The sequence below is a fragment of the Cetorhinus maximus genome, chromosome 4 (assembly GCF_964194155.1).
Source record: "Cetorhinus maximus chromosome 4, sCetMax3.hap1.1, whole genome shotgun sequence".
Classification (NCBI taxonomy): domain Eukaryota; kingdom Metazoa; phylum Chordata; class Chondrichthyes; order Lamniformes; family Cetorhinidae; genus Cetorhinus; species Cetorhinus maximus.
This window is the reverse complement of record NC_135882.1, coordinates 32,172,018-32,196,515: the sequence shown is the minus strand read 5'-3', so window position 1 is coordinate 32,196,515 and position 24,498 is coordinate 32,172,018. Positions and strand designations below refer to the sequence as shown.

Below are 24,498 nucleotides of genomic sequence, written 5' to 3'. Positions count from 1 at the left end.
GCTTCTCACTAAAGAGAAGTTAACTCATTTTTGTGCAACTACAATGGCAACAGCATATAATTTTCATTTTCACTGTCTAGGCAGTAATGTGGGATGAAAACGGGATGGATTCCACGAGGGCAATGAAAACATTCACCTATTGTTACCAAATCAAATATAACGATTTCCAAACCTCTTTTCTTTAGCATAGCCAAATATGAAACTTCGGGTTTTTAATTTGAAAGCCACTCAATTTAGTCCCAAAATGAAAGAATCATCTTTTACTTACGTGAACCATGACTGAAATAATTATATTCAGAAACAATGATCCAGTTACTGTCACAACAACAATAGCCACTTGCATTTATGTAGCGTCTTTAACATACTAAAACCTCTTGAGGTGCTTCACAGGACCATCATTAAACAAATTTTGACACAGATCCACAAGCACTGTTTTAAAGGAGGAACGATAAATAGAGAGGCAAAGAGATTTGCAGAGGAAACTTTTAGATCCTAAGCCCTTGGCAGCCAAAGGCAGGTCCACCAATGGTAGAGTGATGAAAATTGGGGATGTGTAAGGCAAGAGGCTAGAATTGGAGGAGTGCAGATATCTCAGAGTGTTGTAGAGTTGGAGATGGCTACAGAGATAGGGAGGGCAAAGCTATGGAAGGAAGTAAAAACAAAGATGAGAATTTTAAAATTGAGGCATTGATCAACCGAGAGTGAATATAGGTTAATGAACACAGAGGCGATGGGCCAACAGTACCTGGTTATAGAGTCATTGAGTTATACAGCACAGAAATAGGTCCTTTGGCCCATCATGTCTATGCTGGTCATCAAGCACCATTTTCCAGCACTTGGCCCAGAGCCCTGTATGCTATGGCATTTCAAATGCTCATCTAAATACTACTTAAATGTTGTGAGGGTTCCTGCCTCTACCACCCCATCATGGAGTGTGTTCCAGACTCCAACCACCCTCTGGGTGAAAACATTTTCCTCAAATCCCCTCTAACCCTCCTGCCCCTTACCTTAAATCTATGCTCCCTGTTTATTGACACCTCTGCTAAGGGGAAAAGTTTCTTCCTATCTACCCTATCTATGCCCCTCATAATTTTGCATACCTCTATCAGGTCCCCCCTCAGCCTTCCCTGCTCTAAGGAAAACAACCCTAGCCTATCCAGTCTCTTCATAGCTGAAGCACTCTGGCCCAGGCAACTTCCTGGTGAATCTCCTCTGAACCCTCTCCAGTGCAATCACATCCTTCCTACAGTGTGGTGACCAGGGCTGTACACAGTACTCCAGCTGTGGCCTAACCAGCACATTTTATAGCTCCAACATAACCCCCCTGTTCTTATATTCTATGCATCAGATAATAAAGGCAAATGTCCCATATGCCTTCTTAACCACCTTATCTACCTGTGCTGCTGCTTTCAAGGATCTATGGAAATGCACACCAAGGTTCCTCTAATCCTCTGTACTTCCTAGGGTCCTACCATTCATTGTGTATTCCCTTGTTGTGTTAGTCCTCCAAAAATGCATCACCTCACACTTCTCAGGATTAAATTCCATTTGCCACTGCTCTGCCCATCTTATCAGCCCATCTATATCGTCCTGTAATCTAAGGCTTTCCTCCTCATTATTTATGACACCAACTTTTATGTCATCTGCGAACTTACTGATCATACATCCGCTATTCACATCTAAATCATTAATGTACACTACAAACAGGAAGGGTCTCAGCATCGATCCCTGCAGTATGCCATTCGTCACAGGCTTCCAAACGCAAAAACACCCTTCGACCATCACCCTCTGCCTCCTACCACTAAGCCAATTTTGGATCCAACTTGCCAAATTTCCCTGGATCCCATGGGCTCTTAACTTCTTGATCATTCTTCCATGTGGGACCTTGTCAAAAGCCTTACTGAAGTCCATGTAGACTACATCAACTGCACTACCCTCATCAACACAACTATGTGAGAGTTAAAATACAGACAGCAGAGTTTTGGATGAGCTTAGGTTTATAGAGCATAGCATGTAGGAGGCTGGCCAGGAGGGCACAACAATAGTCTGGTTTAGAAGTAACAAAGTCTTGGATGAGGGTTTCGGCAGCAGATGAGATGAGGCAGGGGCACAGTCAGGCAATGTTGCAAAGATGGAAGTAGTTAGACTTTTTGATGGTGGGATTTGTGGTCACAGCCTCATCTTGGGGTCAAATACGGCACTGAGGTTTCAAACGGTCTGGTTCAGCTTCAGACAAAAGAGAGAGATGAAGTTGGTGGCTAGGGAAAGGAGTTTGTGGCAGAGACCAAAGACAATAGCTGTGTTCTTTCTAATGTTTAGTTGGAGGAAATTTCTGCTCATCCAATACTGGATGTCAGGCAATCAGTCTGACAATTCAGAGACAGTGGACGGGTCAAGGGAAGTCATGGTAAGGTATTGTCAGCGTACGTGTAGAATGTACATGTGCTGCTAGGCAGCATTTGGTGAGAAACAGGAGGGGGCTCAAGGATAGATCCTTTTGGGATTCCAGTGAGTATGCTGTGGGAATGCAAGAGAAGGCAGTGTTGGTGATTCTTAGGTTATGAGTAAAGAGTTAAAAATGTAGTCCCACCTAGTTGAGCAACTGAGAAGGATGGTGTGGTCAATCATATCAAAGGCCTCAGACAGGTCAGGAAGGACAAGGACAGTTTACCATAGTCACAATAACCATTTGTGGCTTTGATAAGATCCAGTTTGGTACTGTGATAAGGGCACAAACATGATTGAAGGGGTGTCAAACATGGAGTTATGGAAAAATGGACACAGATTTTGGAGACAACCTTGTGTTCAAGGCTTTGGAGAGAAAAGGGAGGTTGAAGATAGGCAGCATTTTGCAAGGACAGCTGGATCAAGGGTTGGTTTTTTGAGGAGAGGGGTGAGAACGGCAGATTGGAGAGGAGGGGGGCAATACCTGAGGAAAGAGAACCACTAACGATATTAGAATGGGAAGGGAAGTTTGGTGGTCAGCAATTTCATCGGAATAAGGAAGTTGGTTTCATGGAATGGGCAGAGGGGAGATAGGAGAGAAAGAGGAGAAAGATGCAGACAGGTGGCTGACTGTTTCTTCATTTAGTCTTATTATTCAGTAACTATTTAACACATACATTAGAATCAATGTTCTGACAATGTTAGCATTTTTCTTTGAAGTGATCTGTTGGTGGAATGAACCTATTTTCCTCAACAGTTAGCTGAATTATTAAAGGCAGATTCAAATCTGGAATGGTAGCTGGAGAGAAGGAAAGCTGTGATGAAGGAGCGACAAAATTTCCCAAATGACAAAAATGATATGTGATATAACTGGGAAACAGGAAGAGAAAGGGACAGGAAAGAAGTGTGCTGCAGAGGGCAGAGGAAAAAGAGATTGAAAGAATAGGCTAATGACCAGGGCAGCAGCACAGCAACAAGGCACAGTCAAATGGACAGTGGGAATGTGGTTACTTAGATATGGTAGAGATTCAAAGAGACAAAGGACTTCCCCATTCTCTGGGTGCCTTGTATCAAAGAGATCAAAACATCATTGCACTAGTATAGTAATTATGGTTTTATTTAGTGTAATGTACCTTTAAGAATAATACAGATTAAGGAAGATCACATGATCAGTAGTAACCAATAGGAGAGTAGCTCGGGCTACCTCAGCAGTCAGTGTAGAGACCGAGTTGGAGTTGAAAGCACATGTGTAGTTGCTTCTGAATATACCGTGAATAAACTTAATGGGTGAAATTTTTAGCTTGGCGGGTGGGCATGCGCCCAACCCGACCTGACCGAGTGTAAAATGATATGCGATGACATTGGGCGTGCGTCCTGACGTCATCACGCACTCATGCAATATTTCAGTCGGCAGCGGGCCCACCGACAATTAAAAGGCCTCTTAAGTCCATTAAAAAGTTAATTAAAAGAAATTTTTCGCTGCCTGTCCAACTTTATGGTTGGCAGGCAGGCGAAAAGGCCAAGCGGCCTTTGCATTTTTTTGGAAACCTCAGCCACGGGTGGGATGAAGTTTCCATAAGCAAATAAAAATCAAGTAAAAACTTTATTTTGTCATTAATAATATGTCCCTGCTCATGTGACATAGTCACATGAAGGGACATGATTCATAACATTTATAAAATCTTTAATTTTTGTTTGAAATCAGTTCATCTCCCTGAGGCAGCTTTCTGCCTCAGGGAGATTGTGTAGCGAGCACTCGCACGCATGCGTGAAGGTTGCGGTCGTCTGGCTCGCTCTCCTCCCCCCGCCCGCACAGGCAGCACTGAGCATTGTTGCTTAATGGGCACACCAGCATGAAATTGCTTTCTGGGCCCAATCGTGGGCGGCGGGCGGCTTCTCTACCACCCCTGCCAAGCCCATACGCCAAGGGCAAAATTCTGCCCAATATTTCCACTCAAGAAATGTCTGCAGATTAACTCTATCGCTAAGAGCACAACTCAACCACCCTACAACAAACTGGTGATGAGGATAAAACAGGGCTGAACAGAGGAAATCAAGTTAAAAAGAAATCAGCACTGTACCCCGCCCAGTGATTGTAACGAGCAAGCTCCATTAGACTTGAAGAAGTTACCCCCTCTCAAAATGCCACAATTTGGGAGAATTGATCCTTTTGAACCAGCCACAGACGATTGGTCTCAATACATAGAACGCCACATGTTCTTTGTTCAAGCGAACAAGATTTCAGAGGAAGAGAAGAGGTGAGCGACCCTCTTGAGTACTTGTGGGAGCAAACCCTACTGCTTGATTCAACTTTGACAGCACACAGTGCTCCAGATTTGAAAACATTTGATGAATTGGTGGACCCTGTAAAGGGTCATTTTCAACCAAAGCCCTCAGTCACGATGCAGAGGTTCAGGTTTAATTCACAAAATAGAGCCTGGGTGAGACAATTGCATGCTACGTGGCAAATTTGAAGCAGCTAACAAAACATTGAGAGTTCAGTATGACCCTGAATGTCATGCTCAGTGATTGTTTAGTCTGAAGGAGGACTCTATGCAACAAATCAGAGACTGGACAAGTCAGACCAGTCCTATCTCAGATATGAGAACAAGTGCTACATAGTTGGTCACAGGAGCCTGTATCTGACAAAATTTGGAATTAAAAGTCTAATAGTCACCATGAAACAATTGCCAATTGATGTAAAAACTCATCTGGTTCACTAATGTCCTTTAGGAAAGGAAACCTGCCGTCTTTAACTGGTCTGGCCTACATGTGACTCCAGACCCACAGCAATGTGGTTGACTCTTAAATGCTCTCTGAAATGGCCTAGCAAGCCTCTCAGTTGTATCAAACCACTACAAAGTCTCAAAAAAGGTATGAAAATGGACGGACCACCCGGCATCGACCTAGGCCATTCCTTCACTGTTGCTGGGCCAAAGTCCTGGAACTCTCAGCCTAACAGCACTGTGGGGTGTACCTACACCACATAGACTTCAGTGGTTCAAAAAGGCAGCTCACCGCCATCTTCTCAAGGGCAACTAGGGATGGACAATAAATGCTGGCCAGCCAGTGAAGCCCACATCCCATGAATGAATAAAAATAAAAAATGAAACCTTACTTCTACAGAAGACATGAAATAACCAGCCAGGATGGCATCTTATTGTGGGAGCACAAGTGATAGTTCCTCCAAAGGGAAGAAAGCCACTCTAAATTGAACTACACAGCGCCCATCCAGGAATTTCCCAAATGAAGACTGTAGCACACAGCTATCTATGGCGGCCTTGGGTGGACGTTAAAAAGAGAGTTTAGTAAAGCACTGTGTTCAATGTCAGTTACTGTAAAAGTTGCTAGTCACAGCTCCATTACACCCATGGATGTGGCCAGGTAGACCCTGGATATGGTTACACATTGACTATGTTGGGTCTTTCCTGGGAACAATGTTTCTGCTCATCGTCGATGCCCATTTAAAATGGTTGGATATATATGAGGTGCAGTCACCAACGTCGGCCACTACAATTGAGAAACTACGTCAGAGTTTGCCAGTCACGGACTACCAGAAGTAGTCATTTCCAATAACGGCACCGGAGTTTACAAGTGCTGACTTTCAACAGCTTATCAGTCTCAACGATATCACTCAAGTGAAAACTGCACCGTTCCACCCTTCCTCAAACGGACCGGCTGAAAGGATGGTTCAAATGTTCAAGGCAGGCACGAAAAAGCTAAGTGGTGATTCCTTGGCAACCAAGCTAGCACGCTTTCTTTTTCATTACAGGACTACCCCTCACACAACAACAGGTTGCGGAATTGCTGAAACACCGTCTCAGGACAAGATTGAGCTTAATAATGCCAAATTTAGAGGGGAAGGTGGAAAGGAGTCAGGGAAGCCAGAAAACTAGGCTTGACTGGCATAGTCATGAGAGGAAATTTACCGTGAGAGAGCAGGTATATGTGACAACTTTCAGGGAAGGACCAAAGTGGTTACCTGGTGAAATAAGTGTGGTGACCGGACCTCTATCTTACCACGTGGAGGTGGAAGGCTGGATCATCCGTAAACATGTGGACCATTTGAGGAAGAGATAGACAAATCACCAAGATTTGGTTCTACCAGTGATCATGACCGGGTCTGCGTTTCCTCTTGAGGATACTCAACCCAGGACTGACACGTCTAATGTTCCTGTAAGAGTTGAGAATATGGAACTGCAGGTGCCCACCGAAGCATCTGATATTCAGGCAACACTGGAAAAGGAGGTTCCTGAGAAAGAATCTGAAGCTGTGGAGCTGCAACGTTCCACACATACCAGGAAACCACCTGAAAGACTGAACTTGTAAATTCCTTACCCAGTGTAAATATTATGTTTTCTTGAAAAATATGTACTTGTGTATATATATATATATGTTAAAGGGTTAAAGGGGGAGGAATGAAGTAATTATGGTTTTATTTAGTGTGTAATGTGCCTTTAAGAATAATACTGGTTAAGGGAGATCACATGATCTGTAGTAACCAACAGGAGAGTAGCTTGCGCTACCTCAGCAGTCAGTGTAGAGTTAGAGTTGGAGTTGAAAGCACATGTGTGGTTGCTGCTGAGTATGTTGTAAATAAACTTAAAGTTTCCACCAAGAAGTGTCTGCAGATCAACTCTATCACTAATAGTATTACTCGGCCACCCTACAACAACTAGGTACCTCAATGATACAATTAAATGTTACAATATCTAATTAAGCAACTGTCAGCCCATGGGTGTGGAACTTCACTCCCCACCAAACAATAACGCACCCGCAAAAGCAAGACACACCAGAGGTGTAGCAAACTGAGGGAGAGATCCTAGGTTCAAGGAATCCCAGGCCTCTCTTCTTTCACCTTCACTAGTGAAAGTTACTAAGAAGTGGCAGCAGGAATAATAGATATAAGGCAGAGAGGTTAATCCTATAATGCAACACCGCACAAATAAACATACTCATGGTTAAGAAGTAATATCATGTAAGAAAATTCATTTTTAATGCCATTAAAATCAACATTTCTTGATATTAAATTTTCCTAAAATTCTCAGGAAATCCTTAATAAAGTTGCAGAGTTACCACTGCCTTCCCAAGTGCACCTCATGAGATTCAGGGCCCTGAATTTGCACAAAGCTGTAGAATTGACATAATTGGTTCAAATATTGTGAAACACTGTCTACAAGCAAAGTTCAAGAGTCTCAGTTTTACTTTGTAAATCAATAGAATAACATTCCCACTGTAAGGGAAGAACAAGCTGTACATCGTTTATCCCAAAGGAAGATGCGGAAAGTATCTGACTGAACCATGGAAATCAACACTACCTGTCATTTTTACTGCAAATGAACTTGGAGCTTGATATCTCCCTTGTCTCATCAAACTACTAAACAGTAATTCTAAACCCATTAATTCCAAATATTTCTTATGGAAAACATAATGTTACTGTCATGGTAAGCCACCTACTAACCACAGTGTTCCTAACTATGTCATGTGCATGTGTTTTAACATTGGCAAAAGCCTGAGAGCATATTATGTGTACTTTCTTGGCTAGAGGACAATGCATGGTTTGGGAAAAGTAGCAAAGTACATATTTGGAAAAAAACACTAAGATACATATCATTAAAAGTCTCCATAATGTTATGTCCTTTAAAGGCAGAACATCTGAAAATGTTACCCTCGTCTTAGCGTAAAAGTTTCTGATTGGTTAAAATGAAACTTATCTGTTAAACAATCATTTCACTAAAGGTGAATGATTCATAATCAAGTCAATACGGTAAGTAGGTGCCAATATGGAATGAGTGATTAGCAGAAAACTGAGTAACTATGTTTATATAGTAACAGCAAACTAAACTGCCTTTGACAACGGAAATCTATACGCCATGTATGATGTGGTCAAGTGACACTTGGTCCTACCATCGCCAAAGTTGCCCCCCTGAAATCAGCAGATAGTGAAGTATTCACTGACAGAAGCAAACAATTGTCCCGTTTGGTTGAACATTACTGTGAGCTGTACTCCACTCCCATGAGATGGGCATCTCCCAGTGTGCATTTGACATTCTCCCACAGCTTCCTGTCATGGTTGAGTTAGACAAAGAATCTATATCACTTGAACTGGAAAAGGCCATTGATTGCTTAGAAAGCTGATAGACTCCCAACAAGGATGGGATTCCAACTCAAATGCTCAAGCATGGAAAGTCCCATCTACCGTCACACCTTCATGACCTTCTCCTTCTCTGCTGGAAGGTGGGATCCATTCCACAGGACATCTGTGGCACAAAAATCATCAGGAGATAGAGAAGATTGTAACAACTACAAAGGCATCTCATTCCTTAGCATCACTGGGAAGGCCTGAACTAAAGTCATACTTAAAAGGTTCCATCAATTTGCAAATCGAAGATATCCAGAAGCACAGTGCAGTTTCTGTGCTGGCAAATCTATAGTGGGTGTGATCTTCTCCATACACTAGCTACCAAAGAATTGTCAGGACAGGATATATCTCTTTACCTTACTTTCGTAGATCTCACTTAAAGCATTAAACACTGTCAGCAGTGTCTACAACATTTTGGGGAAAATTGGCTGTCTGCCAAAGCTGCTCAGTCTCATCCCCTCCTTCCATGACAATATGTACTAGATTGTACCACTTGATGGCACCATTTCCAACAGTTTCAGGGTGAAGAATGGATTTAAACAAAGTTGTGTCCTAGTCCCTATTTTGTTTGGTATCGTCTTCTCCATGCTCCTCACTTCTGTCTTCCCTGCAGATATGGAAGGAGTTTATCTGCATATTCAATTGGACAGCAAACTCTACAATCTATCCAGACTGAAAGCGGAGACAAAAATACAGCTCATCTTAATCAGAGAACTCCTCTATGCTGATGATGCTGCATTCGTCACTCACATGAAAACTCAGCTACAAAGACTCATGGACCCTTTACTATGTCTGTAACTTGTTCTCCATGATGATAAATGTCAAGAAAACCATCGTCATGGGACACGGCATCACATCACTGTCCCTGATCACACTAAATAACAATCCACTGGAACTGGTTAGCAAATCCTGCTATCATGGGTCCACGGGAATAGACAATCCAACTCTTGATGCAGAACTTGATACATGCATAGGGAGAGCATCTACCACCTTTGGCCAACTTACTAAACATGCATGGAATAAGATCAAATTGATTCTAAGGACCACAATGTGGGTCTATGAGGCCTGTGTTCTCAGCATCTTGCTGTATGGCTGTGAAACACGGATGACTTACAGCTCTCAAGAAAGGAAACTCAACGACTTTCATCTTCGCTGTTTGCTAGCTTCGCTAGCTCAGGCATGTTCGCAGGATGGAACATGGTGGCAGGGTTTTCTAAGAAATTTCTGTATGGTGAGGTAACCGGAATCAGGTGACCAGTTGGACGCCCACAATTCTGCTTCTAAGATGCTTGCAACCTTGAAATGAAGGCGCTAAACATCAATTCTTGCATTTGGGAGACACCAGCTGATGACAGAGGAAAATGGCGACATCACCTGTGGGCCGGCGTGAGCCACCATAATGATCAGTGGCCACAGCAGTTTGGCAACAAGCGCCAACACTGAAAACAACAAACCGCAATGTCACTTGATAACCAATTTATATGCAGCACTTGTGGCCGAACCTGCCTCTCACCATTGATTCCTTTAGCAAAAGTGCATCATACGAAGCTACCCTATCCCCAAAGAATTTGATGTGCTGCATGTCCATCATCTTACATAGATGGAAGGATGCCCACGACAAGTATCAGAGTAAATTTCATAATAAACTATTTTATAACATCAGAAACGTGTTATCACATAATGCATAAAACATTATTCTCACATACCTTGGTCCATCCTTTTGAATCTCTGAAATCTCATTGTTTTAACTGGACATATGACACATCCTGAGGTAATTCAATTTTAATAATTGTCTGTTTGATGCTGCAACGCAGGTGCACTCAGCATCAGTTTAGCATTGTTGAAAATGTGTGACACCTGGAATGTGGTATCTACAGTGTCACATCTGCACATGCTGATATACGATTTCTTATCAAAACAGATCTTGTTGTCGTTTGCAATAATTCAGATGATATGCTGTCTTATAAGGACAGGAGTGCCATACCATATAATACATATGTTTTGCTCCTCTGCTCAGATAAATTAGTACCGTTATAAGGCCACAAAGTTTAGCTATTTTTAAATAAACAATAGGTGAGGTCAAAGTTTAATTGCTTTTTAGTCTGCATGGTCCTTGCTTGCTTTCCTATTTTAAACTTGATTGGTAAGATCAATTAAAGTTTCCAGATATTTGGGCTCCTTCACCAATTATGATTACTTTTACTTTTTTTAATTAAAAAATGAAAAAAAAGAAGCATGCCCCCAAATCCCTGATGTACGCATTCAAAAAACTGTCCTTCATAAGTAATCTCATAATTTCAAACTAAATGTTAATATAGGATTGAGCTAAGTGGGAGATGATGGTGTAGTGGTAATTTCACTGGAGTAGTAAACCATGGCAGCTGGTGAAATTTAAATTCAATTAATTGAATCTGGAATTGAAAGCTAGTCTCAGTATTGGTGACCATGAAACTATCATCAATTGTTGTAAAAACTCATCTGGTTTATTAATGCCCTTTAGGGAAGGAAATCTGTTGTCCTTACCTGGTCTGACCTACATGTATCCCTCGACTCACAGCAATGTGATTGATTCTTCACTGCCCTCTGACATAGCCTCCAAGCCACTCAGTTCTAGGACAATTAGGATGGACAATAAATGCTGGCCTTGCCAGCAACGCCTACATCCCATGAAAGAATAAATAAATATTAAACCAAGACTACTAACCCAATAGGCCTCGAAACCAGCAGTTCAACTTGTGGCTCAGGTTTAGATTCAAGAATGATGTTATACACCTCCTCAAAGGTAGCTCCTTGTAATGACCTTCCATTCCATTCAAGTACTTCATCGCCTAGATAATAATAAAATAATGTAGGTTCAAACATCAATGCACAATTACAAAAAAAACTACAATTATACCTTAAAAACACTTTTCAAAAAGATTTTAATTTAGTATGCTCAGATAACTGGCTTTAAAGGCTGGTTGCATTAAAAGAGAATCCAGGATCTGTTCTAAAATACAGAATACTTGTCGGACTTCTGGTATAATCCTACAATAGATTCGCCAATTTGCAAAACTAGCAACATGACTAAATGAAAACTTTTGCCACAATCCATTTATGGCATGTGCAGTGGAGAGGTGAAATAAATGGTACAATAGATTTTTCCAATTTAAACCATTCAATTATTTGTATCACTATACTTTCTTCTCCTTGGGAACCATGTTGTGTAAAGAATAGTGTGCTGATGTCTAGTATCACAGTAGGTTTTTTTTTGTTTGGGTACTTTAACTTGGAATTTTCCAATCACAGTTTAGTAAAGTGCAGATGGTAAATAATATCAATCATAAAATCAAAACAGAAAATGCTGGAAATATTCAGAAGGTCAGGCAGCATCTGTGGAGAGAAATAGAGTTAGCGTTTCGGGTCACTGATGACCCATCATCAGAACTGAGAAAAGATAGAAATGTAATAAGCTTTGAGTAAAGGATTGGGGGAGGGAAGAACTTGGGTGAGTGATGATGGTCTGTGATAAGGTGGAGGGCAAGAGAGATTAAATGAGAAATGGTTCCATGCTAATGTATAAAGTAAAGACACAAAAGTTGTGTCCAGGTGGGGTGCAAATGGCTGGATAGTAGCCTTTCGAAGGCAAAGTTTAGGAATAAAGAAAGGAACGAGACAAAATGGAGGCAGGATGAAGGGTCATCATCAACCCAAAATGTTAACTCTGTTTCTGTCCACAGATGCTGCGTGACCTGCTGAGTGTTTATAGCATTTTCTGTTTTTATTTCAGATTTCCAGCATCTGCAGTATTTTGCTTTTGTATTTCCGAGCATAACATCTAGGTCTTTATTTGATTGTGATCAGAAGGTAGTTCTGTTCTTTCTTCTGTAAATGTTCTACACTATTATTTACGACCCAATTCTAATTACATATATAGGAGTGTCCTCCATAGTACTCACTTTGAGCAAATTGGTCCTGAATTTACAGTTACCAGAATAGCATGGATGGCAATAAAAGGAGAAAACTCACAAAAAAGACTAAATATTGTGATTAATGGTACCTGGTCTAAGATGCCCCACAGTGTCTGCTAAACTCCCCTTCTTCACCTTGGTAATGAATGCACATAATCTGCCAAACTCAGTCATCTTTCCACCCACAACCTGTTCCAAAAAAAGGTCAAAAATAAAGAACATTATTATTTGGCCTACTCCATTTAACAACAAATTAATTTAACACCATTTTAAACAAATCATTAGATCTTGTCTTCATTCCTAATAATTTCTTGATAACAACAGTCTTGATGAGAATAACCTTCAATTTCATAGCATTTTGACACTTACCTCACATCCTGAAGTTTTTTAAAATTTCTCTAATGCCCTGCATTCTTCTTTCCCTCTTCTCACTTTACTCAAACATGGAAACAGCTGACCTCTGTCCCTGCTCACATGTACAACAATGTATTACAGAAGCATCACTGCCAAGTAGAATGAGGATGGGGGAAAATTGGATAAGGCCTGAAAATGGGCACAGGGATCAGGATGCCAATTATCCTGTGCTCGTTTGTTACAAAGCTGGCACTATGCATGCTAATTTAAATGATAGCATTCAGCCCAGTGCTAAATGTGCTGCTGTATGCCTCAGCTGGGGGTCTGGGCTCATCAAGGTTAGCACCATTTAAAGGCACTTGCAACTTTTAAAGAAGGGGTGCAGCAGGTATTGGAAGTGGTTGGAGAAGATTGTCTGACCTGCAAGAAGAGTGAAAACGGTGCAGCAAGGCAGAGAACATGCTCCAAGTTTGAACAGCACAACAGGCTTTGGAATTGGAGGTGGGCAGGAAGAAGGAGGTCCTCTACCCAGAGGGGGCCAGGAGACCATCCAGGTAGGCAGTGGTTTCAGATGGCTGTCAATGTCAATGCAAGCCATGTAGCCCCAAGAAATTGGATGCAGTGCTGGAAGACATTTAATTTCCTCCCATAAGTGGTCAAGGTAAGTGAACGTATCTTCAAATATCATATTCTTACAAATGAACCTTGATACTCAGACATTGCTCAATTCACCATCTCCCCCCTTCACTCACCCACCAACAACCCTAACCCTAACCAAAATCCTAGTGACCATTCTGGAAAATAGCAGAAAGCAAGTGTAAATTGTCAATGTTTGTGCTCTGATGTTGTTGGAGTTTAAACCATATTACAAGTGGAAGTGTGAAGAATGATATGTGGACACAGGTTACATCCCAACCAAAGATGTCACAAAGTGTGGCCTTGGGATTGTCGTTTCCAACAAAAAGTAAAGTCAGGAGTATTTTGTGAGATGGATGCCCATTTTCTATCAGAGTTCCTGGATGAAATCTACAAGAAAAATGATCTGTTCAATGGTTATGAGGCATGGTCAGGATTTGATAGATTTCAGAAAATAGGTAGTCATTCTATGGAAGAATATGTCATGGACTTTATCAGATTGTATAAAAGACTGATGAAGTTAAATGTGGGAACCCTGGATGGGTAAAAGTGTTTAAATTACAGGGTTTTGCTGAAGTGTCTCATATGGACAAGGAAACATTTGAGTCAAATGTCTATTGCCTCAAAAAAATTGGGAAAACAATAGTTTCTTTTAGTCTTCATGGAACAAATGAGACATTTCACAGTGTCACAAAGGGCAGAATCATCCCAGATTTGCATTAAGTGCAGTGGCAGGCGGGAAAAACAACGTTTTACCTGCCAGCCGCAATGGTGGTTTTTCACAACGTATCATCTCAAACCCGCTGCATTAATTATGCATTCCTGTGATACATGTCGTGTCCATGGCGGGTGAGCTCCGATTCGCCTGCCACGCCATCATCTCGCTGCTTCATCATGCCAGGCACCAGATTTAAAGCATAGCCGCGCTCAGTGCTTCCAGCCCTGGACTACAGCAAAGAAGACATGGCCCCGAAAGGCAAGAAGACTGCAGCCCTCAAGCGCTTTTTGAATGCTTTGGAGGCCCCCTGTCCTCTATCCCTGCTTTGGCCATAGGAGGGACAGCAACATTACCACTCCAGCTTGGTAGGCAATGGCAGTGGTGATCAGTGCCAATGCTGCACAGAAGAAGTTGGCCATCCAATGCAGATAGAGGATGAATGATCTAATCCGTGCAGCCAGGATATGGCAACCATCTCATCACTCTAATCTCACACACTCAAGCCCATCACACATTCACTGGCATCTCACTTACTGCCTGCTCAAGGGACATCACCACTCACTTTCACACACACATACCTTCACATGTCTATCTGGTCTCATCTCCTCTGGAGACTGCCCCCTCAGCCCTCACCATCTTGAGGCTACTTGCACAGATCAACATGTGACCTCACACACACCCTGGGATGCCCTTCATCTGCAGTATAGCTCACATCCTGCAGCCTCTTCGCTTGCCTGAGGCCACTTCTCCCCTTTCCCAAGCAAGCCCTAACCCTGCAGCCATTGAAAAGCCATCCACATATGGTTGATCTGCTAGAAGAGACCCCCTAAAAGTGATGTGGTGCTGTCTGTGAAGCCTGGTGCTGATGACTGCAAGTGCTGACTGAAGCAAGGTAGGCAAATAAACCTTGAAGTCCCGGGCCGCAAAGTGCAGCACGCCATATATACGCTGTTGTGAAACACATCAGCATATTTTCCCGCCAACATGGGTGGACAATCCAGCGGGGTAGGGATGAGTCTGGCGGGCTGGCCTTATAATGATATGCTGATGTATTACAATGGGGTTCCCGAAACGCTGCCCACCATCAACAGGCTGAGCGGTTGATTGCAAACTAATTTCACGACTTCATGAAACCAATTTTTGGCCTTTTCTCCATATTGTCCGCTCACGCCTTGCCAAAGGTTAGAGGACTCAATGATTGCCAGGTTTGAAATAGTCCAGATACAGGATTCAAGTGTCAGTAAAACAGGAGATGAAAGCTTCCAGTTGGGTGATTGTATCCACATGCTGCAAGACTGTCACTGTGGAAAGTTTGTTCACTTTTGAATTTGTGTTTGTTTCTCTCAGTGCCTTCTTTTCTGTCTAGGTCTCTCTCTGCCTTGTAGACATGCCAGTGCTTTAACTGATATTTGGTGAATTCTTTTCTCTTCTTGCCAATATGCAGTGTTGACATTTTTCTAAGTTGTGGCTTGCTGAGGTTTCAGACTGCTTCCTCACTGCCGGACTTTCTACACAATCTTGCCCAGTGTCCCTTTAGACCACATGCAGGTATCTCCAAATGCAGGACAGTTACTTAGCTGATGTATTGACCCACATTTGCTGCATGTGTTGCCCTGTCTTAGTGCCTTCGTTAGCTCACTTATGGTTGTTGCTGCTCCAAGCATTTGCAGATACTGCCTGTGCACAAATATAACCTCATATTTTCTGCCATCTATAAATTGACATTAAATATTGTGTCTCATTTTCATATTAAGTATATCCTTTTGAAATACCTCTATTGTGGGTTGATACAATTACGAGCTCCATTATTCTCTGCATCTAAAAAATCACAATTTCTGCCTTTATATCCACATCTACTGATGAACTGGTCAAGTTTCTTTGGGCTGTTGTCTAAAGCGCATCGATTTGAGTCGATGGATTCTGAAGTTGACCTTGACTTTTAAGTGATCCTCCAGCATTGTCCAGAGTTTAGATGGTCTTTCTGATATGCCTCTGGTCCAGAAGTGTTGATGCAATGAAGATATCCATTGCCAATCACTATCTTTCTCTTTACTGCCTGCTTGTTGGGCTCTGCAACTGCAAGATCTAAGAAGCACAACTCCATGTGCTGTCTAAACAATATGAATTCATTGAGGATGTCTGGAGCTTTCCAATGCATAACTGGATATTTTGTTGTCATTGCGTCAAAGTTTCTTGCTTCTAAAGAATTCTCTTTCCCAAGACTTTCCTCTTCAATGACTTTTCCTTGATGGTAAAAAAAGAATGCAGTTCTACCACGCCTGCAGCGTGACCTCTGTCATGGCCCAAGCTCTGCGGCTGCATCATGGGCTTTCAGCCTCTGCATGCGGAGACTCTGCTCAGAGAGCTCTTTTCAACAGGAAAACACACAATGTTCAATGGCTTAACAGCGTCACAGCTCTAATTCAGATTGACTTTTCCAGCTCAATTGCACCAGAACACTGCCTTTCTGGTTGACTACTGTTCCAAAGCACCTCCACCTTCAATTATTCACGCCCTCGTAGTGCCAGTTCTCAGGGATGATTTTTGGATTGAGTCCTAAACCTCTGTCACTGCTGCTCCCAGCAATATGCCAGTGTTATCCCAGGCTTTAGGGCCAACAATTTCACCGCTTTGTGATTGCTGCCACTAAATGTGAATAGCTGCCACCATGTTGTGCACCACTGCTATCATGTTGTGCACCACTGCCACTATGTTGCACACTGCTGCCACCATATTGTGATATTGGCTCTTAGCTCAAATGTACCAAATACTATGACAATGATTGGTAATCTAAATGAAAGACTCTTAACTGAAGAATGGCAGGATTACAGGAGAGCTTTTCATACACATGGAGCCAGAGCAGACCTTTAAAAATGGCAGACAAGACCCATATCAGGAAGTCCCACCTACATTTTCACCAGGAGGGGAAAGGGCAAGGTTTAACTAACACATGAGAGAATCCTGAACTCAGCAGGACCATTTGAACTCAGTGAAAAGAACTCCCATTTTCACTTTAGCAAGAGTCTTAAACAGCAGTGTGGATGCCACAAATTTATGCAGGAGGCATAAATGCTCATGGAGTGTGGATAAGGTGTGCAGAACTGTCAAGCTGTTAAGTTCTTTAAATTAACAACCCTTCAAAAATTAAAAAAAATCAGCCTACCTGTGTCAGTGAGAGTTGAAAAAATGTAGGCTGTGAAGTTAGTTAAATAGCCAGCCCTTAAAAAATTGAAAAAAAAAACAGCTTTGCCTGTGTCAGTGAGGGTTGGAAAAAATCTGTTCCATTAGTTGCAATAGCTGTTTGTTGCCATTACCAAGGGTTATCATTGTATCACTATTAATCGTTGCTTGCTTTACACAACCTACAATTATCCCAGCAGGAGGTTGTAAGTTCATAGTTTGATTGACAGCTCCAGTATGTTATTAAATCATTCGCTGTTTTGATTTGGGGTTGTGAATTTGTTTGTTTTGATAAGGGATTATGTTCTTGGTGGTCTTTTAAAGATTTGAATAGGCTTTCAGGGATGGAAGTGTGTTTTCTTATTATAGTGAAAGCTGTAATAGATATATTGAGGTTTATTTTATTTCACCTCAACATGACTCCTGAGGTCATGGTGGATAGTGGGCGAGTTGGCATGGAGGGTGTAAGAGGCCATGGAGTGTGGGTGGGGGGCATGGGTGGGCATGGGGTGTGGGTTGGGGGTGATGGAGTGTGAAGGGTGAGGGTTACAGGGTCAATATTTATTAAAACAAAGTCCTGGAGAAACGAGACAGGCCTTTTAAATAGCCGCCTTGGCACTCAGCAGTCCCTGTTGCCACCTTCGATCTGTGTCTGGTAGCAGCGGGTCCGACTCCATCCTACATCTTCCCCTCCACAGCGAAAAATGCGCCATTTGTGGCACTTTTCCTGAGGCGGGTGCTCTGAGTCAGGGAATTTCTTGATTCAAGCCACTTGTCTCGGGAACGAAAATCCAGCCTGTGTTACGTGCTGATCAATACTGTTTCAACCACTATATCACATGTTAACTTGCATCACTTCCTGTTATATCAACCTACTTACATATTCAAGAGTATGCTAATCAGGATCTTAAGTTATATGCACTACAAAGCATTATCACAACAGTGTGCAGAACTTCCAGGTCATAGATGTTTATCATGCATGGAGTATATAGAAATTAGTCCCAGGGAGAAATTACAATTTCTCCCGTTAGTTTCTCAATCACTGAGCATGTCATAGCTGGCAGTAATGCGATTTTCACTGCTCACTTAAGTGTAAAATTTGGCTGTAATTTATGACATTGTCGCAGTGATTTGTGCCATTTGATATGTAACGTAGTTGCTCTACTGCAAGTTCTTTCCGGTTAGTGACTGCCACCAATGATAATTTCCCTTTGTGGGAGTAGACTTTTGGAATGCAAACTAAATGTATTTTGCTGCATTATCAAACACACTGGCATATTAGATCAGAGATGTCAGCAGAGAGATAGCCCCAGATTCAATATTAGATATCTTGCTTTAATAAGTGATACCAGGAAATAGCTGCTGCACACATGCTGTGAAGCAGAAAGCTCATTTATTCTAGTCATTTGTTGCGCTGTGAAGGTACTTTGGAATTTTGTCCTTCCTTAAGCTAATTTCAGGTCCATCCAATTCTTTTCACTGACTTATAGGGCTTAAATAAGCAAATGGCATCAACCTTTTTGCTAATTTTGGTTAACCCATTTTAGAATGCATGCAATAATTAGTAATGATGCAAATGGGTTGTTATTGCTTTTGTACTGTACCCTCTTTAAACATACCTTGAATGCCAAAAATAATACATAGAAGAACATTGGCTCATGTTTGCATAAAATATAATGAAATGGGTTATAGCTGTTTTTGACAAAACAAAGCTCATGGAGGAAATAAGAGGAAATCTGGAAACACTCAGCAGGTTTGGCAGCATCTGTGAAGAAAGAAACAAAAGTAAGTGGAAGTCCATTTCTATAAAACGTCTTTGCCCATTGCTAATCTTGTGTTTTCCCCTATAATTTAGGGAGCCCATTAAAACTATTACAAGAATGCAATTAAACAGCAATGAACAGCATTTAATCCCTTTTAAATGTTTTCATTGATAAGTAGTTGTGAAAAGGCAATAAGCTTAAGAACAAGATTACAAAGATAGTCGTGTGCTGGCTTCAACTTTTGATACATAAACCTTTGCAATCTACCTTGCAGCATCTGTACTCGTATTACTGTCATTAATATAAATTGAAGGGGCTATTTTGTAGCAATATCCTGCCTCAGAAATGACTTTGTAATATTATATGGTACCAGCTAACCTTCCAGTCTTATTGAGCCAATTCTGCAATGCTTGCTAAAAAAAAACCCACTGGGATAGCTGCATTGGGCCTAAATCCAAGAGAACAAGTTGGCCTCATGGGTTCTGATAAGTCTAGCTTACGAATATTAGTATCATATACTCTCTGTCCTGGTTGGGCATTATGCAGGCATACTTTCAAGGTCTACAGCTCAAAATGGAAAGGATTTGGTCATCTAAAAATATAAAACAAATGTTGTAGACTTTTTTAAAGGCTCAGAGAAGCTTTATTTTCTGCCCATATAAACAACATTAACTATAACATGCAATATGCAGCACCTTTAACAGGGTAAAGCATCCCAAGGTGCTTCACAGGAGTGTTACCCAACAAAATTTGACACCAAGTCACAAAAGGAAATATTAGGCCAGGTGAACAAAAACTTGGTCAAAGAGGTAGGTTTTAAAGAGGATCTTAAAAGAGAGAAAGATAGAAAAGCAGAGATATTTAGGGAGGGAATTTGAGAGTTAGGGCGTAGACAGCTGAAGGCACAAACAATGGTGGGACAATCAACATCAGGGATCCGCCAAAGATCAGAGTTGGAAGAACGCAGAAATTTAGGAGGATTGTAGCACTGGAGGAGGTTATAGAAATAGAAAGGGGCAAGGAGTGAATTGAAAATAAGGATATGAATTTTAAAACTAATATCTCCAGACCATGCAAGTCATCAACTAAGGTAGTGGTGGGAAAATGGGGCTTGGTGCCAATTAGGATACAAGCAGCAGAGCTTTAGGGGAAATCAAGTTTATGAAGGATGCACGTTGAGACAGCAGCTAGTAGAATATTGGAATCGAGTCTAGGGGTAATAAATGCAAGGATCAGAGTTTTAGCAACACATTAGCTGATTCAGGAGTGGAGACAGGTGCTCTTCCAGAGGTGGAAGAGACGGGCCTGAATTTTTCCCGCATCGGGCGGGCTAGGCAGGGGTGGTCGCAAAGCCGGCTGCCGCCCGCGATTGGCTCCGCACCGCCATTTTATGCCAGCGTAATACGCGAGCGGTAGCGCTCAGCACTACCTGTACAGGCAAGGGGAGGAGGGAGAGTCGGGGCCAGCGCTGTTTCGCGTATACGCATGAAAGAGCACTTCAATCGCCCTGAGGCACGGAGCTGCCTCAGGGAGATTAAAGTGGTTTTTAAAATTTTTTTTTAACAGACATTAAAAATTTAATGAAACATCTCCCCTCATGTGATTGTGTCATGTTTTTATTTTTCATATAAACTTTTTATTTAAGTAGTAAAAGCTTTAGGAAACCTCATCCCACTCGTGGATGAGGTTTCCTAAAAAACGTAAAGGCCGCTTTAATAGCCTTAATAGGCCTATCAATTATTGGCGGCATGCAGCTGACTCCGGTGCTCACCCGCCGAATGAAATATCGTGAGACAGCGCGATGATGTCGGGACGCACACCCGATGTCATCGAGCGTCATTTTACGCGCCGGCATGTCAGGCCCGCCCCTGCACACGAACTGAAAATTCCTGGCCATGGTTTTAGTGGTAGTTGTAATGATGGTGCAACTGTCAGTTCAGACTGAATCTGACAGAAGCATCTTGAGTCCGTGCAAATGCAGTTAAATGCAGAAAAAGAGAAGTTGCTCAGTGAGACCCCGTTCCTCCACTTGGTGCAGAGTGCACTGTTCAAGTCCTCGCAGATGGAAATCTTAGAAATTATTTGAATTCAAGTATACACTTTTAGTCTTATTGCAAAAACCCTTAAAAAAAATACATCTTGTTGAATGAGGTGTAACCTGGTTTTTAACAGTGTACTGAGTAGTCATAATTATTGATGAATAATCTCTCTGAGACTTGAAAATCTAATTGTATATTTGCGGAGTATCAAATTTCTCTATTATGATTAAAATAACAAAGATTTTTAAAATCAAAAACAATGAAGTTTGATTCTCATAATTCAGCTTCTACCTTAATAATATAAAAATAAAAGTAATTTGGCCCTTCGTGCCTGCTGTACCCATTCAGAAGATCATGGTTGATCCTTTACATCAAATCAACATTCCCACCCTATCTCCAAATTCCTTGATTCCCTTTGTTTCCAAAACTTATCAATCTCCGTTTTGAATATACTCAATGACCCCATGTGAATGTCCTAATATTTATTTTACTTTCTGTAAAATTTATAAATAATGAATGATTAAACCTGCTTGTTACTTCCTGATTTGCTATCTATGAGAGTTCCTCGATGTGATTGTTTGCTTAGCCTGTTTAATGACATCGCTGTTGCTGGGTCCCAAAGATCCCCTATAGTCGACATCAAATGAAATAAATGTCAGGAAAGCTGAAATCCATGATTCAGAGATTGTTATAGCTTTGTGATTTCGAGGTCAAAAGGGAGCACTGCCACTTCTCTGGTGACAGCAAAGTCCAGGCCACAGAACGATCTGTGCACACAAAGAGGCCATTTGACCCATTGTGGAAGAATAAAATACATCTACAGGACAACTAAGGGTTAAACGGTTAAAACCATAGTGGAATACTACAGCACAGTTCCCTCTTTTCTTCTAGCAGGCACACCTGCAACTGCCAGCTAATTGAGCAGGAAAGGAGAAAAGGAGTATCTTAAACAAGCTTCCTAGAATCCTTGAGACAAGGCTAGGATGTCTGCCCCAACACAAAGAGACAGGATCAAGCAATGGTCATCTGTTCTCTAGAGTGTACACCCCCTAGCACTAAAGATAAGGTCAAGCATGGTTATCTATTCTCTGTCTCACTTTTTTATTACCAGATGGGCTTCCCCCAATATCCTGTATAGTCATAAATTAGAATAGACTAATTGTGTGTTGCATGCCAAAGGCAATGATTCTCAATGTAATTAATTATTGAAGGTTAGACAGTCTTATCACCTTCAAGCTCTTTGATACGTACAACTTTTACTATAAATATGTGTGTACTGTGATGCTTCCTCAGAGTGCCGGCTAGCTCCATTGTATGCTGCTGGGCTCTCCATGATATCATGATTCAATAAAGACTTCCGAGACAAACCTCCTGGGTCTGAGTGTTCACTCCGTTTTCCGCGACACCCATCGTGCTGACTTTTTGGTAGAGCCCACTCCCCTGCTCTTTCCCCATATCCTTGTAATTGTTTTTCTTCAAATATTTTTCAATACCCTTGAATATACTTTCACCAGCCTGTCAGACAATGCATTCCAGAATTTCAGATCACAACGCACTGTGTAAAAAACATTTCTATATGTTGTTCCCTGGTTCTTTTGCCTTTCACCTTAATCCTCTGGTTACTGACGTTTCTGCTACTGCAAAGCATTTCTCCTTAGTTACTCTATCGAAATTGTTCATGATTTTGAGCACCACTGTCAAATCTTAACCTTCTTTGTTCTAAAGAGAGCTACCCCAGCATTTCCAGTCTCTCCACATAACTTGAATCCCCCATCCCTGGTGCCATTCTAACAAATCGTTAAATCTTTTTAGTACACTCTACAAAACCTTGCTATCCTTCTTAAAGTGTAATTCCCAGCATTAAACACAATTCTCCAGCTGAGGCCCAAGCAATGTTTTATAAAACTTTTGTAAAACCACCTTGCTTTTGTATTCTATTCTTCTATTAATAAAGACAAGGATTCTATATGTGTTTTAAAGCCATCTTCAAAGACTTTTGTAATACATCCCCAGGCCGCTGTACTCCTGCAACTTACAATTGCACAATTGTACTGTTTAGTTTATATTGCCTCTCCTAATTTTTGCTACCAAAATGATTATTTCACATTTCCCTGCATTAACCTTCATCCACCCATGTGTTTGGCCAGTCTATCTGCTCCTGAAGTCTGTTATTATCCCCCTTATTGTTTACTACATTTCTGAGTTTCGTATTAAATGCAAACTTTGAAATTATGTTTGTATATTAAAATCCAGGTAATTAAAATACATTTTTTTAAAAAGTCATCCTGATACCAAGCCCTAGGAAACACCACCTTCTCGTCTGAAAAAAAAACATCACCACTACTCCCTGCTTTCTGTCCTTTAGCTAATTTTATACTGGTGGTGCTGCTGCTATCAACTTAATTCCATGGACTTCAATTTTGCTAACAGATCTATTATGTGCTACTTTGCCAAAAGTTTTTTGAAAGTCCACATATACAACTTCAACCACAGTATCCTCATCAAACCTCTTCGCTACTCCACCAAACTCATTCAAGTTAGTCAGACAAAATTTGACTTTAACAATTTGATGTTGACTTTCATTTATTAGTCCATTGGCATTTATAAAAGTATGGGCTATGTCCTGGTAGATAGGATATAGGTTCTAAAGCTCAGCTCTGGGTCAAAAAGAATATCAATGGTCTAGTCCACCCTCATCCAGCGAGAGGGGCTGAATTCATGACTAAGGAACAGAGTTTCTGGTGGGAACTAAAGATTTAAGGATGCAAATTTTAATCTAAGCAGCCCATTGGAAAACTGACCAGCAATGCTAGTTTTACAACAGGCCCAATACTCCAAGTTGACTGCAAGTAAAATTGGGGTGTAAAACCACTGTTTCATCTAATCTTGTCAGTTTCCTAATAGGTGGGTTCAGTTAAAATTACCCCCAGTGGCTTTAGTCTTCCCAATATTTAACTGGAGGAAATTTCTGCTCATCTAATACTAGAAGTCAAACAAGCAGTGTGAAAAATCAGAGGTAGTAGAGGAACCTAGAGATGTGGTGGTCTAGTGGAGCTGGGTGCCATCAGCGTACATGTGGAACCTGATATTGTGTTTTTGGATGATGTTGCCAAGGGACAGAATGCAAACGAGAAATAAGAGGTGGCCAAGGATAGATCCTTAGGGGGTTCCGGAGGCAAATGTGCAGGAACAGGAAGAAAAGCCACAGCTGGTGATTCCCTAGTTACTACTGGATAGAAAGGAATGGAACCAGGTGAGTGCAGTCCCATCC

General features: G+C 41.5%; 1 protein-coding gene across 1 annotated transcript in view; it reads right to left on the bottom strand.

Moving 5' to 3' along the window:
* Positions 1-24,498, bottom strand: part of rims2a (regulating synaptic membrane exocytosis 2a) — a 1,205,442-nt gene that overhangs the window by 478,172 nt on the left and 702,772 nt on the right. Inside the window, exons 9-10 of the mRNA XM_078540066.1 lie at positions 12,627-12,726; positions 11,292-11,415 (exon numbers count right to left, since the gene is read on the bottom strand). Of these exons, the coding sequence (XP_078396192.1) occupies positions 11,292-11,415; positions 12,627-12,726 (224 nt within the window). The remainder of the gene's footprint in view (positions 1-11,291; positions 11,416-12,626; positions 12,727-24,498) is intronic.